The following is a 17,484-nucleotide window of genomic DNA, read 5'->3' as shown; positions in this document are numbered from 1 at the left end:
TTCATTACCAAACGAGGTTAATTGGATGATTAACGTAACGGTTATGTCAAAACTAACCCAGGTGATTTAATTATAACATGCATTTATATAGAATAATAGCATATCTTTAGTGAAATAGAATTGAAAAAAGAATAGTTTACAAACAACTTACATAATGACAGATAATTATCTTTCTGAATATGCTATGGTCTTTTGGCCACAATTATTAATGATATGGCAATGTTTTAACAGTGAGTGCAATATTATTGTTGGATAATACAACTAAAAATGATGTAGATCATAGAACTATAACTATATATATTATAATGTTATACACTAACAATTATGAAGAACACACTGTACTTAGAAGTGAACCCATGAATTACTTTTAACCATAGTTTTTTTTTATCAAAATAATAAAATTCTCTTTTGAATGTATTATTTTTCAATGCTGTCTTTTAACATTATACAATGAGATATTCAATTTATTTGACAGTTTTTCCAAAGCCATGTTTCCAGTGAGAACAAAATATGGCTGAAACAAGAGTCACAAGGACCAGCAAACCAAGAGAACTCATTCCTATGATGATATATATCTTGTTGTTGTTCTTCTTGACTATTGTATGGTCAGATGTATCTGTAAGAAACAAATAAAAATATCGTGAACATCCCAGTAATGGAATGAGTATCGAAGGTAATACATATTTCCATCCATGGTTTGAATTGTTCAAATCAAATTTTATAAAATCATTAGTATGAGCCCTTGTCACATAAATGTCTGAATAGATATGTAGAAGGTTGTTGTGGGGTCAGGGGGAGAGGAGAGATGATGGAAATCTGTTTTCTACCAGAAAGATTTTATAATAAACTTAATCATATAATTGATTGTTTCCACATTTTAATTATCGACTACTAGTACATGTAGTAGCTAAGCGTGAATGGGCATTTTCTGTAATTATATATTCGACCGTACGGTACGGGTTTACATTATCCTCAAAGACTCTTCGGGTGTCTAAAATTGACTACATTCACTTCATTTGAACTCAAGAAGAAGAAGAAATTTACATATAGTTACTATTTGAAACATTTTTGTATATAGTGTTTAATTACCTTTAACAAAAGGGTCGGTGGTAACATTAAACGATATGACATCACAATTTGCATCTACACATCCCTGAGACGTAATAACTTTAAAGGAAACATCTTTTGTGTCACCAAACAAACCCCCAGTTTGAACCTTTGTTTGGAAGTCAGCAACCGTGGCATTCAAATCAGATTTTAAAACATTTTTTGGATCTAAATCATATTTTTTCCCATCTGCCAGAAAAATATTTAAAAGCAATTTCTTTGATGCGATACTGGTAGAGTTATCATCGTAAGAAAACCAAACAATCCCTCTCTTGTCCCAGTTAAGTTGTTTAGCAATATGATCAACAATATCGTTGGACAATCTTATTGATTTCTCAGACACAGAACGACGTCTTCTGATCACTTCTAACCCTTTGTGTTCAATTGTCATTTGTATATTTCGAATGTCCCCATCGAAACTATATTTTATGAAAAAAATACATTGTTTCATAGTGTTCCAAAGTCCATTGATAGTTTCAAGTGAGGAATCAACGGACATTACAAGACTTGACTTTATAGTCCAAAATACAGAGAAGACGTCCGAAGGATCGAGATTACAAATAGAAACCTCAGGTACCATTTCGTTTGGCTGCACATAGCATGGCACATGAGAATTAAAAGCAAATTGTTTTACTTCACTGCATGAAAAGGGTCGCCAGGGACGCAATAATGGCACCAGTGTTACTTGAAGGCATTTACGCACTGCATTAACCCATGTTTGTCCGTCAGTCGTAAATTTTCCATAGTGTTCTGTATAAAGGTTACAAAATTTTGTTGCAAAAGCCATAGCATAGTCATCTTTTGATTCACTGCATTTATATTTTCTTTCTAAGCAGTCCTGGTACCATGTGCAATCTGATCCGGAAGGACTGTAGCATCGTGTTGGAAGAGTAAGGTTTGACACTTTATGTTGTTCACCGTCAGAACATGAGCAGTCAGGAGACACGGGACCAATATTTTCGTCATGGACTTCAGCCATGCATTGGAAATAGCAATATACTACAGTTCTGTCCTTGCATTCCCATCTATTATTGGTTTTTGCTCTCATGTATTCATCGGTCACACACGTAGACCATTGGTACGTATAATAATTTGGCCACTGGATACAATCTGTATCTCCTGATGGTCCACTAGTATAATTACAATCCGCCAAAACCCAATTAAATGGTATAAGTACATTAGATATATATATGATGGTAATGAAAAACAATCCCTCCATTGCGTTTAGAAAGACGTTTTATTTGATAAATGTCAAATATTAAATGTGTTATGTGAATAACACCGATAAAAGATAAAATTTGATAAATGTTATTTGTTTTTCAGTGAAGTGCTTTTCACATTTTTAATCTGTTAAACAAATTGATTTTTCCTGACTTGAAAATACATTTTGAGACACATTTTCTCACCTTTTTTGTCAATATAAAGGATCAATTAACAACTGTCATACGAGTGATAGGTTTATCTAGCTATAAATAGTAATCAGAGGTACCAGGATTATAATTTAATATGCCAGACGCGCGTTTTGTCTACATAAGACTCATCAGTGATGCTCAGATAAAAACCTGGTTTTATAGCGCTACACCTCTGACTTGTATGACTGTCGCGTCAAATTGATGCAAACTTTACTTTTTATGGACTGGACTGGCCCTTTTGGAATTTACCTTGGAGTAAGATAATTTTGTTATACTTTTTTGTTATGTCTAAACATCAGTCCAACAATGTTAAATCTGTAAATATATATAACCAGCCTAAAAGGGTACAACATCACGTCTCCTCTAATAAAAGCGGTTCAACTGCTGGATGGTGCAAGTCGTGTGGTAACAAACGATGTCTGACTTGCCAACAAATACAAAACATTTACTTGCCACTTCACTGGATCTGTGGACACGCCCAAGCTGATCTCAAAAAACTTACTATCAGAATCATAGACCACAACGAGGGTTGGTCAAGGGCCGACAGACTTGCTTGGGAAACGTTTTGGATAAGAAACTGTAGGACAGTTTTCCCTGAGGGCATAAATGAAAAAAAACATAGAATGAGACACTTATTTTGCCTACCATCACTCAATTTCCTGACATCACTTATTTTAAACCTCAGTCCAAATTTTTAAAAAAGTATTTTTCTTATCATTATCAAACCTCTATTTATGTTTAAATACGCAGCCTCTGTTTTAATTTCTGTACCGTTGTCAAATTTAAAATATTATACAAACTAAAATCGGTCAGTACTGTTTATTGGGAATGTTATTCCACGCAGTTGTTGTAACATCTTAACTGTCGTTACCTTTGAAATTTTAAAAGGTGTGCCAGCTCATATCGCAAATTATTACTATTTGTTTTTTAGATATTTCTTTGCGTCGTGCTTGGAAATTTTAGAATTGTACTAGCGTCTCTTTGATGTTCTCAAGATTGGTGTAGTACTATAATTGTCGGTGATTTAGAGACAGTTTAACTTACGCGTCAAACGTTAACACTACTTTTAACGCCGTTTCCATTCACATTGTTAACGTCATCATATCTTCTGTTAACGTTGTTCTATTGTTATGTATCATGTTACTATATTGAGTTGAGATTATACGATCAAACGAACCAGACGTTGTTTTACTGCCTGTCTAGACTTTCAGTTAACCCATCCGTCACATTGGTGTCGTGACCAGAGGATAATGACGAAAAAGAAAGCCATTAGAGTGGGTCATCGAGGAGCCGCACGGAGATTAATTTCAAAGATTGAAGAGGAATTAGAGAAAGAAACAACACAACGCGACGAAATAGAAAGCCTATGTGAAACTTTGAAGAAGAAGAGGGATATTCTTTCGGAACTTGATAATGAAATATTAGAGGAGATTGCAGAGGAAAACATGGAAGCAGAGATAGAAGACTCAGATCGGTATGTTTTAGATATAGAACGAATTTTGACAAAAGTACGCAATTCATCAAGTTCAAAACAGAAAAATAAATCAAATGAAACTAGCTCTAATCAGAACTTAAATCCAAATGCAGCAGATTTTGTATTTATCAACTCCACATCTACATGTAATACTCCACATCCCATGCAGAATAATGATATGCAATACAGATCGTCAATGAGCGCAACAAATTCTAGCATTTACCACAAGCTACCAAAATTGAATTTACCATATTTTAATGGCAATTTGTTAAACTGGCAACCTTTCTGGGATGCGTATCAATCAACAATACACGATAACCAAACATTAACAGACGTGCAGAAATTTACGTATTTGCAAAATCTGATTCAGGGAATAGCCGCGCAATGTATCGCCGGTTTACCACTCACGAGTGCAAATTACTATCAAGCCGTATCAATACTGAGAGAGAGGTTTGGTCAGAACCACAAAATCACGAACGCATATATTCAGAATTTAATTGATTTACCCGCACCGAGGTCAAACGCAGACAGTTTGAGAAACTTTTCCGACAGAATTGAGTGTAGCATACGCGGATTAGAATCGTTAGGAACAAACGAGAGTACATTTGGAGCCATTCTTACGCCTATAATATACAATAAGTTACCGTCCGATGTCCGAAAAAACATAACCCGAGACCGCGGAAACGACGACTGGGACATCGAATCATTGAGAACAGCAATTAAGAGGGAAGTATGCGTACAGGGCGCAGGACAATCTGCAGGTCCAAGTAATGAAGATTTAGAAATTTTACCGACCGCTTCGTTTATTGCCGAAACATTTCCAGGAAAGAACAGGAAACAGTCACGTAAGAAATGTTTATTTTGTGAAGAATCCCATCATCCAAATACATGCAAAAACGTGAAAGATGTTGAGAAACGAATAGAAATTGTGAAGCGAAAAAAGGTATGTTTTAACTGTTTCGGAAGTCATAGAGTAGCTGAATGTAAATCAGAATTTAAATGCCGCCAGTGCGGAAAGAGACATCACACGAGTATACATGTACAAGTACATAACACAGAACCAAAGAGCTTGACCGAAAACCAGTATAGTACACAAAAGACCGTAGCACATACCGCCGTAGAGGAAACGCCACTGGAGCTAACCACATCATTGCATTCTACTGTTACTGCACATACAGATGTTTTACTGAAAACTGCCGTAACTCCAGTTTGGTCCGAAAATCGATCGATAATGACAAATATTTTACTTGACGAGGGAGCACAGAACTCATTCATAACTGAAGATTTAGCTAGAAAATTAGAAATTGAGTCCACCGAAAAGATTGCACTGAAAATATCTGGATTTGGAGGAAACGAAGGACAAGTTCGTCATCTTGATAAAGCAAACATAGCTATTGAAACAGTTGACAATCAAAGAATAGAAATTGAAGTAATAATTGTACCAAAAATTGCCGCTCCTATTCAGAAAAAATCACAAAAGGAAATCAAAGCACTGCCATACTTACGTGGTTTACGACTCGCACATCCGATATGCGCAGAAGACAAGTTTAACATATCTTTATTGATTGGTGCAGACTATTACTGGTCAATAGTTGAAGACGAAATAATAAGAGGAAATGGACCGACCGCAGTAAAGTCGAAAATAGGTTATCTCTTGTCGGGACCCGTACTAACTAAAAACGGAAGTACTTCAAAACAATCAGCAATGTTGAATATTTTGACTGATCACAGAGCCGTTGTTTGCGACTTGGAAAAGTTTTGGAACTTAGAAGCGTTGGGGGTTTCAGGAAGCGATACCATTAAAAGTCAGTCGGAAGTTGTACGAGAATACGGAGAAAAGTCTATAATACTAGAAGATGGAAAGTACACAGCTAAGCTACCATGGAAACCAGATTTCCTTCCGCTACCACATAACATGGAATTGGTTAAACAGAGGACAAGTAGCGTTATTAGACGTTTAGCAAACAAACCTGATTTACTTAAAATGTACGGAGATATCATAAAGGAGCAGGAGAGAAGACATTTTATTGAAAAGGTTGAGGAAACAAAACTTCCTACCGATCGACCCGTACACTATATCCCGCATCATCCTGTTTCCAAGGAATCATCTACTACGCCAATACGCATTGTTTATGATTGTAGCTGCAAAGATGGAAGAGATAATCCGAGTCTAAATGAATGCTTAGAATCACACCCACCTGTTATGAATGACATTACGGGAATACTTATGAGATTTCGCGCTAAGAAATATGCTACAACTTCAGATTTAGAAAAGGCATTTCTACAAATACAGCTCGACGAGAAAGACCGAGATGCAACGAGGTTCTTATGGCTTAGCGATCCTACAAACACATCAAGTCCGCTAATAACATATCGCTTTAAGTCCGTACTCTTCGGAGCTACATGTTCGCCATTCATTTTGAGCGCCACACTTCTCAAGCACTTTAAAGAAAATCCGGGGAAACTTTCAGATACACTTGAAAATGGGTTATATGTGGACAACATTTTGACTAGCTTTGATAACGAAAATGACGTTATAGATTATTACAGGAGATCGAGAGAATTACTTATGAAAGGCGGATTCAACCTACGCTCATGGAATTCAAATAGTCCAAAATTACAAGAAATCGCTAGCAAAGAACAAACCTTAGACAAAGATGAGCTTACTAAAATTCTTGGTATGCAATGGAACGCTAAATCGGACAAGCTGTTTTATCAAAGTAACACGTTCGAGATGGACAAAAAAGGAAAACTGACTAAAAGATATATTTTACGGCAATCATCCAAGATTTTCGATCCGTTAGGACTATTAAGCCCAGTTACTGTAAAAGCGAAAATCTTTATGCAATCACTTTGGAAGCTAAATTTGGAGTGGGACGAAATATTACCGGAAGATATCCAATCAAAATGGATATTAATTTCACGAGATCTAGCATCGAGCTTAGAAACAGAGATTCATCGAAGTACTCAAACACAGAACGAGAATAACAGAAATTTACCAACTCTTCATGTATTTACCGATGCTTCAACTCATGCGTACGGCGCATGCGCGTACATCTTGTATGACAGAAAACCAACAATAGTAATGGCAAAGAATCGAGTTGCGCCTATCAAGACTATAACTTTACCAAAACTAGAGCTTATGGGGGCTGTAATTGGAGCAAGACTTGCTGATCATATCTGCAAAAACTTTCCAGAAACTTTCAGTGAAATACAATTTTGGAGTGATAGTCAAATCGTACTTAGTTGGCTTTCATCCGTAAAACCACAGAGACAATTTATCAAAAACAGAATTGAAGAAATTAAAAGTTTGTGTGGAGATAATGTATGGAGATACTGCCCTACGAAAGACAATCCCGCAGATCTACTTACACGTGGTATAACATCTGAAGAACTGCAACAGAACGAAATATGGTTTAGTGGACCTAAATGGTTAAACAGCAAAGAAGATTGGCCGACATGGAACGGAAACAATGTAACGTCTAGTGTATGTACAACAATATCGGAGAACGATGACAAAATTGAAACTATGGAGAATAATCAAAATTTACGTATTGGTATAGGAGAAATCATAGATATCGAACGGTACAATTCTTATAGAAAACTAACCCGCATTACCGCATATGTAATGAGATTCGCAACAAACTGCAGAGCAACAGAAACTGAACGAAAGAAAGATTTGTTACGTAGTGATGAAATTAAAAATGCAAAATTCCTATGGATAAGATATACACAAGGTAAAATATTTAGTGACGAAATAAATTGTATAGATAATTCTACAAAACGTAAAACTCTTGTGCGACAATTAAAGCTCTTTCTAGACGAAAAGCAATTATTACGATGTGGTGGCCGCCGAATAGACAATGCGACAGTAGGAGAAACAGTCAAGTTTCCATATCTGTTACCGGCAAAGGACCGTCTTACACATTTGATAGTGTTAGAAGCACATGAGAACACACTACATTCAGGAATAAATATCACTCTAGCATACATACAACAAACATTTTGGATTCCGAAATTAAGGCAGTGCGTGAAATCTATATTGTCGAAATGTGTAACGTGCCGAAAAGTAATCGGAAAATCTTATCCCGCACCAGAAATTCCACCATTACCAAAAGAGAGAGTTCAAGATGCCACACCCTTTAGCATCACCGGTGTAGACTTCACAGGTGCGTTAACGACAAGAAACAGACACAACGAAGAATCGAAGGTTTACATTTGCCTATTTACATGTGCTGTCACTCGAGCAGTACATTTGGAATTAGTTTACGATCTCAGCGAAGAATCTTTTTTATTGTGTTTCCGGAGATTTGTAAGTCGACGATCAGTGCCGAAAATTATGATGTCAGATAATGCGTTAACATTTAAAGCTGCTTCAATCGAAATTTCACGACTTTGCAATTCTAAAAAAGTTAAAGAAAATATTCAGAATTATGGCATTGAATGGAAATTCATCCCAAATAGAGCTCCATGGTTCGGGGGCATGTGGGAAAGAATGATTGGCTTAACAAAAACATCACTTAAGAAAGTATTAGGACGTGCACATGTTAACGACGAGACTCTAAGGACCGTATTAACAGAGATCGAAGCCACACTCAACGATCGACCAGTGACGTATATTTCAACAGATATCAGAGATCCGGAGCCGCTTACACCATCCCATCTTATACATGGACGAAGAATAACAACTTTACCGTATGTATCGTCAAATAGTGCTATTGACAATCTAAATGTTTGTGAATTAACACACACAAACTTGAACAATCAAGCGATACGACAGAGACAATTGATTGAGAACTTCTGGACAAGATGGAAAGGAGAATACCTTACTTCATTGCGAGAATATCACCAAAGAGCTGGAGTCGACGTTCGGAAAATCAAAGAAGGCGATGTCGTTCAGATACACGACGAATCAAAGCGCGTACATTGGAAACTTGGAGTTGTGCAGGACACTATTAAAGGCAAGGATGGCTTAGTACGCGTCGCTATGGTGCGTACCAAATCAGGAATTACAAATCGACCCGTGACGAAACTCTACCCATTAGAAGTCAACAGCATGGACTGTTATCTGAGACGAAGTGAACGAAGAAACTAACGTGTGTGAACAAACTTGTTAATTTTTCTTATTTGTGAAAAGACTGTCAAATTCAAAGAGTTTTTTACGTAATCTAATAATTTAATATTTTTTTAATTATTTGTGAGATCAATCTATTTTTGTTCTTTCCGCATACTACTATATATCACAGCTAATGGACATTGCATCTGGTGGCCCCGAGTATGTCGGTGATTTAGAGACAGTTTAACTTACGCGTCAAACGTTAACACTACTTTTAACGCCGTTTCCATTCACATTGTTAACGTCATCATATCTTCTGTTAACGTTGTTCTATTGTTATGTATCATGTTACTATATTGAGTTGAGATTATACGATCAAACGAACCAGACGTTGTTTTACTGCCTGTCTAGACTTTCAGTTAACCCATCCGTCACAATAATAAGAATGGATTGATATGATTCATGACATCGTGATCATACTGATGCAGGATATCTGTTATCCGAAATATTTAGTTATGATGATGGTGTACCCTCTTAGACTGGTTACATATTATATGTTGAAGTGTACTGTATCATAATTATATGATCCATCGCCCGGCAAGATTGATCGATGGCTATTAATGAGTCATTATATATATATATACACTGACACTGACGAAGGCTATTTGTTAAGCCGAAATATTTGTCAACACGATTTAATAACATATCTTATATTAGTACCGTTGTGCAACATTTTAGACTAATATAATGTTTTCCTTATCTGCATACTATATATTATTTGTTGAGATAAAGAATTTTTATTTTGCAAGAAATTAATCAAACTAAAATAAGAAAAAAGACACATGAGAAAATATAGATTACGAAAGCTAAAAAGTCCAGCCGCAGTCTGTAAAATACAATCAAATCATTGTTCTTGACTACTCATGAGTGACCATTCTGCTTATGTTTTTAATAAATCTAATGCTGCCTTATTTATGCGCACGAAAAATACTTCTATTTTTATATTATTTGACTTTATCAAGGTAAATAATCTAATAAGAATGCGTAAATTTTCACAATTTATATCAATCAAAAATTTTATCCCTTTATAAAAAATTATTCGTGCTCCTTTTTTCTCGGATAATATCCATGGCAATATTTTACTGAAAAAGATACGTGTATTCTCAAAGGTGCATAATTTATGACATGGTGGTAATTTTATGTCATTGACACACGCAACGTATTTGGAGAAGTCGACCATTTTTTAATAGTTTATTTTCGAAATGAGTGTAATGATATTTTCATGATATATATGCAGAACGTTAATGTCAAATGGAAAACGTATTTGAAAAATGAAAGAAAATGAAATGAATATCATGCATTGGAAATTCTATGTAACCAAATGAATTGCTTGAAGTATTATGAAATTGTTCTCTTGCTTAAACGTACAAATTTTCAGCAATCAACATCCAATTAGTTAACCTCCATAGAAATAACCTTACAAAACCTAGGAATATTAAATATAAAGTTCTTGATACTTTTTTTTCACTGAAATAGGCAAAGGGAAATTATATTTCTATGTAAACTGAAACGAACAATCTCTTGAATATATTTATGTACTGACTGACTTTAAAAAGAAGCACTCATTTTGTTAATTTTTTTAAACAAATCATGTTTGATCCTCATACAACCACTATTCATGCTTACCATACTTCTTTCTCTTTAGAAAAAGTCAACATCGTACTTACATGTGGTTATTGAATATACAGGATTTTTGAAGTCACACGAATTTCTTAAAGCGGAATTAGGAACCCCTAACAGATTTTTGTTCTGTTTGATTTCTTCATGAAACAGTTCTTTCAAATCTTGGCCATACCTAAATCAATTAAAAAATGTTGCATCTCCATATTTGCAAGACTAAGGAATAAAAAAACTGAATCAGCCCATTCCATTACTGCAAACACGTGAACGTGTTGCAACCAGACAATTTGACGTCAGAAACTCGTCTTACTGCCTTTCTGACAACGATACAGGTAGACGAGATTTGTTGATGTCCATCAATATTCAGATAAATATGTAGTGACAATGCAACGTCAATAAAATTTGATTACGCAACGTCATTTGCAAGACATGTTTACGAACGCAACGTCAAGTGATAATCAAATTGCCGAATGCCATTCAGCACAGTTTCATGCCATACAATTTTCCCATAAACTGAACTGCTAAAGAATCAACTACAGAAAAATATTTAGAGCCCTAAATGTTCACCCGCATAATTGCCAAAACACATTGTAATGGGTGGACAAAGGAACAATCAGAAGGTGCAAAACAGACCCCATACCAAGCCGAACAGAATTGGTTGACCTTTCTGACAATCATGCTGGTGATTGTTACAGGCATTCATTGCATTTGACGGTGACACATTCATTGGTAAGGTTTTGAGTTTCGAGTTGAGATGACCAATGCTAATCTGTTTATTGCTTTTTTTTTACCTATGACGACGTTGTTAATTTCATTTACAACGCAACGTACCCCATATACCTTTAGTTTCTATCGACAATTTTCCATATCACTCCACTGTGCTTAGAACGGAAATTATCAGTCTCGTAGGTAAACGGAAAGTTTCGTAAAATAAAGATCAATTCTAATATTGAAAATATTCAGCAGTTAACAATAGATATTGAACATTACTTGAAGTGGATATTAAAATTTTTCTGTAATTGTATACTGATGAACACTACAACTGGTTGAATCTAATTATGAGTCACATAGTCCGAAAACGCTTAGACGTCCGATGGCATTGCTTTCTGACTTATTGGACTACCGTTTACTATTGATGGCAATGGAATTATCAGTAGCTGTGAATAGTTAAAGAGTTGCTTTTCCTAGAAAAAGGTTGTGTACCGACACCTTAAACTGTACACACATTTAGGCGTTTAAAGCAATTTACGTTAAATGAACTATCTTGATTTCCAAGCGAAATAAAAACCGATAATTTTACATGTGAAAAAATCGGTTATTTCACTCCTGCTGACGTCATACAACTATAGGTATTGTCGTCGCATCAACACAACTGTGAACTGTGAACTATAGACACATATTTGTATAAAGTTCCTTACATTATCTACCTTAATTCTTCTAAAGTTGAAAAGAATAAGTAATCAAAGAATTTAAATATAGAAAAATATTCAACTCGAGACTGAACAATACTGATAATTAACTCATACGCTACGCGCATTCGTGAATTAATACACTGTTCTGTTACTCGTTCAATATTTTTCTCTATTTGAATTCGCCGATACGTCATTCTTTAAATATGTGTTACAGTACACACTGGAATTGATAGGACCTAAAATCGTGCTAGATCAAATCGGAATTTCCGTATCATAGAAATTGGGATATCAAGATTTGTATTAAGAGGATTCTTGATTGTGCTAGATTTCTAGAAGAATCAAGATTATTACAAAACGATATTGAGTAGGGCTCTGGATTCTACTGCATATCTCTAACTTTCCTGTTGTTTTTCTTGATGCACTGGATACTAGTAAGTAAACATCCCAATAATTTAAGGACACTTTAGATTCTTAAGCAAATAAAAAATACTGAAAAATACACAAAACTTTCATGACGTTCTTTTATTTATATTTAAAATTTGCTAGAATTTGAATGAACAGTGTTCATAGAAACGGTGTTTAAGTAAATTAACCAGATGTATCGAAAGACACCATGGACATTGTTTATCTGGAAGACAATATTTTACATACCTTCAAATACTTTTTGGTTTTCGTTAAGAATGTCCTGACAATACCAAATAAATTGCTAATATTAAAGTTTTTTTTTATCATATGCAAGTATCACTATGATCAAATGTTTTGAAAATTAGTACTCGTGTACATTTACGTGTAACTTTACTCATAATGTTCTATGTTGCGTCTTGTGTGCTATTATTTGTCTGTTTGTCTTTTTCCTGTTTGGTCATTACGTTGTCAGTTTGTTTTCGATCTATGAGCTTGAATGTCCCTCTGTATCTTTCGTCACTCTTTCATAGGAATAAATGATGTGTTTTTAGTAATGATTGAAAGGCAAATCTTATAGCTACCCTAGAAATTAAAAATCCGATTTCCTCCTCGATTTTAATTGACATAAATCTAAATTTTGATTAGTAGATATTGAAATTCTTGATCCTTCTCAATTCCAATTCTAATTATAAAATCAAGTTATTATGAATTTTACTTTATATCCAAAAGCGACATACATCTTTATCGGTAAAGTACACAGTGTATGATCCGAACGTGGATAGATTTGCACTAGGAGAACAGGTCGTTATTTATAATTAGTTTGTCTATCTGCTGCAGGGAAGCAGCCGTCAAACCTTCAAGTGTATATGAACATGAGTTTTTTTCTAACCAATTGTTTCTACTGTACTTACGTTTTGTATTTCTCTGTCTTATGATATGTTAATGTATATGATCTACTGTGTTTAGTTTCCTGTTTTTTCACGTTATTTGAGTATTAATAGTTTCTAGATACTTTTGCTTTGTCTTGACATATATTATTCATGGATGTAAGATATTCGGCGTGTTCAATGTCAAGGCCAACCGCTTTGTAGAACAAACATAACATTTGATGTTTCCTTTAAATATTTTCGTGTAGAGACACGAGTTATTATACCTTGTTAAGTATATATCTTTGACGTTTTCTACTTCTCTAGATATGTAGTCATGCTTGACGAATCGTTGTGCTCTCTTTGTACGCTTTTAATTTCATTATTCCTTTGGTTTCTGGCTTCCAGCAGTTTTTTCGGATACTATCGTATCATGCCATAGTTAGGTAGTTTATTGCACTCTTTGAACTTTAATTTGTTGTGAGCTCCTTCTCAGGAAACCAAATACAGCTTCATTTACTGGAAGCTTGTTCTATCTAAAGGCCAATTTAGGTCATCTTATACATGTATATCAATACCTATGTAAGGGTTAATTTGAACGAACTAACACTGTAATTTTAACGTTTAGCAGACACAAATATTTAGAGTTTTGTTTTTATGCTAGCAGTTTCAGCATTAAAATTTTATTTTTTTGATTTGCTACCCATACCAGTAATTTCAGAATTGTTTGTCTTAGTGATGTGGACTATACAGTGGCGGATCCAAAACTTTTCATAAGAGGTGAGGAACGCTCTCGTCATTCTTTAGTGATTCCCTCTATAACCAACTAAATTTTCCCCACCAAAGCCCCCCATTTCCGTTGGATCCGCCAATGATATGGGAGAAAGATGTCTGCAATTACACAACCTTGGGATTTAAAACTTTCTGACAAATCGTTAATGTAATTGAAGGAGAGCAGTCGTTTTAGTAATCACTTTCAACAACAACCTGCATAAACCGTTTTGGACATACTAATAATATCAAGCTAATCAAACAATCGGAACCTTTTTCATGACCATATGTGTCATATATATTTAATAACGGTCAGCCAACTCCTAATGATGTACGTAAAATTCACGACAGGATGATATAAATTTTACCACATGGAACATTTGGTTCGATAGCTTCCTTGTAAGCAGTAACGAAAATCATGCTGAAAACGCACTTTCTGGAATACCGAATCAACTGAGGGCTACGCACTTGATATGCAGGTGCTGCAAGTATGTTGCTACATAGAAATGGAAAGTTCATATCTAGGAAGGTAAAATGTTTGCTTTTGTCCTATTTTTTGTTGTTATTTTCAATATATCCCATTATCAGTTTCTATATTACGTAACGATTTGAGGCAGACTTTGCTGTAACTATGGTATCCCTATAACAAAGTCACCAAACATCGAATTATTTAGTGAGAGGATATCGTCTGCCTAACGAAACGCAAAAAAAGATTGTGTTACCTTCCTTCCATTCTTCTTGTGAAGCTTCTGTGTGAATAAATGAAGTCAACAGTAGTATACAACTGTGCAATAGTCATAAATCGATTAAGAAGATACAAATCTGGGTCACAAATTAAACCAACCCCGAGGGAAACACATCTATACTATTAAACGAGAAGACCTCATTTGGTGTGTCGCTTCTCTTCTTTCCACAATAAATTAATCATTATGCCTCTGAGTTCTTTAGGTAACATGCATAGTCATCCATTCTTATGATTATTCAGATTGAGTAATTTTGGGAGAAAAACGACAAAATAGGTGTCCGGATATTGTTTCCGTTATCATACTGACTTTTAGTCAGATAAGATATCCGGTTTAAAACATACACAAGAACAACCAATCGAATGATAGATTACAAAAATGAAAAATAAATAAGCCAATCAGAGCGTTCTCCATATCATTGTTTTTAGATCGCAAGAACCACAACTATTATACCTCCTTAGAGACAATTATTTTTTCGCGTTTATCCACCTGTAAACTACGATAATACTACTATAATATACAGAGACTCTCTATATTCTGTCTACTTTTTTCTGAAATATTTACGATCTAAGGGGTCATACCAGTTGCATATATATTGAAATAAGTAAAACATGTGGAAACAAGAATGTTTCCATAGTATACGGATGCCACATCGGCACTATCATTTACTATGTTTAGTGGACCGTGAAATGGGTTAAAATCTCTAATTTGGCATTAAAACTAGAAAGATCATATCATAGAGAACATATTTACTAAGTTTCGAGTAGGTTGGACTTCAACTTCACCAAAAACTACCTCGACAAAAACTTTAACCTGAAGCGGGACAGACGGACGGACGAAGGGACGAACAGACTAGAAAACATAATTCTCATAAATGGGGCATAACAATTTATTGTTGAAAGTGAAAACTTTAACCTGAAGCCGGACAGAAGGACAGACGAACGAACGAACGAAGGGACGAACAGACTAGAAAACATAATTCGCATAAATGGGGCATAAAAATTTATTGTTGAAAGTGAAAGTAGTGATTTGGCCAAAATGAAAGTAGGGTAGAGATTAGAGGGAGGCAGGACTTCTTCCGGACGTCGGGGTCGGATGTTTTTAAGCTCGGGATTTCGGGATTTATCTTTACGGGATGCGGGAATTTTTTTTTTTTTAATTTCGGGATGTCGGGATATGAATTTCGTTATAATACGCACCTCGGGATTTCAAATTTTTAAGCCCTCAGACCACCCCTCAAATGAGCCTTAGTCATTTATACGAGATTCAAATCCTACCATTAACATGTTAATAGGGCTCTCAAAAGGAAAAGCACTGATGGATTGTCCTAGAAGCACATTTTATTAGAATAATAATGGTCTATAAGCAGTTTCATCTATTTCATGTTTGAAGCTGTGCAAATATTTAATTTAATTTGACTTTTACCAAATCTGCATTGTAGTAAAGAGGAAGAATAATTGTGGTTCAGTGCCAGAAACGCGAAAAATAATTGAATTTAACAGAAAGGAAACACATAACGGACTTTGGAAAAAAGGAGATGGCTCTTGATACCTTATATGAAATTCTCCAGTCATAATATCTTTTACAAAAATTCATCCTACAACAGTTTACAAGCTGTATATGCCTGCGATTTCCGCGGGTGTGTTCTAGTCAACTATAAAAGAAAAACAACAACTCCGAACTGCTACAAAAACAAACGCCAACATACATTGAAGAAGAGATGATGTCTGTCTCATATGAATAAAGGAACCAGTTAACAAACAGAGTTGTAAAATTGGTTATAGTTATTTTTTTGGTTAAAAACACATGTCCTCTAGTAAGCAGGCAATTTTAACAAAATAGAATTGAGTTTCACAGAATGATTTTTGCAAACATGTTGTACTTTTTAATATATCGCAGGAGGCTTACGTAACTCGTTGTAAATATATCTCATTTGCTATTTCTGGAATCATGTCTTTCACCGGAAAAGATCGGCAATTTCGCACGCCTTGATGACGCCATTTATCAGCTAGAAGACACGCCTGTATATCTGTTGTATTAAAGTTTTAAGCAATTCCAGAACAGTCATTCTGCAGTATAGTATAGAAACAATTTATGTTCATTAAGTATGTTATCTTTATTCCCGTACAAGTGAATGGAAGTTGACAAATTTATTAGATTTTAATTTACAAAGATTTTGCAGTATAAGATCAAACTGATTCATCCATTCGTTCAATACGTGTTCAAAGTTGCTATGTTTACATTTTGTTAACGAAGTGATGGGTGTCACATGACGGATTAAACTAACAATAATATCCCAGAACTGGCGTTATTGAGTAAGTATGATAAGTTTCATTTTATACCTGTGTATATAATGTGTTGCCTCTCAATTGAGTAAAATAACTGAAAACACTTGTATTTGACAAGGTGATAACACTACTCCTAAAGATTTTCTTTCATCCTCTGAAGAAGAATTATTACCTTTTTTAACTGACAGATAAACTGAAATATCTTGTAAAAAACTTAACTACTAACTCATCAATATTATTTTCGAATGTACCCGAAACTAAAGTAAATTT

General features: G+C 34.9%; 2 protein-coding genes across 2 annotated transcripts; one reads left to right on the top strand and one right to left on the bottom strand.

The window, feature by feature from the left end:
• Positions 1-280: 280 nt before the first annotated feature.
• On the bottom strand, positions 281-2,336 carry LOC139488343 (uncharacterized). Its single transcript, XM_071273873.1, has 2 exons — positions 1,090-2,336; positions 281-616 (listed from the first exon to the last, which is right to left on the bottom strand). Exons 1-2 carry the CDS (start codon positions 2,324-2,326, stop codon positions 465-467), a joined length of 1,389 nt encoding a protein of 462 aa, XP_071129974.1. The 5' UTR covers positions 2,327-2,336; the 3' UTR covers positions 281-464.
• Positions 2,337-3,769: 1,433 nt separating this feature from the next.
• Positions 3,770-9,088, top strand: LOC139489965 (uncharacterized). The gene has a single exon (XM_071276816.1). The coding sequence runs from the start codon at positions 3,770-3,772 to the stop codon at positions 9,086-9,088; it is 5,319 nt and encodes a 1,772-aa protein (XP_071132917.1).
• Positions 9,089-17,484: the final 8,396 nt, after the last annotated feature.

Source organism: Mytilus edulis, chromosome 9, assembly GCF_963676685.1.
Source record: "Mytilus edulis chromosome 9, xbMytEdul2.2, whole genome shotgun sequence".
NCBI classification, from domain to species: Eukaryota; Metazoa; Mollusca; class Bivalvia; order Mytilida; family Mytilidae; genus Mytilus; species Mytilus edulis.
This window is presented reverse-complemented; position numbering and strand designations above follow the sequence as displayed.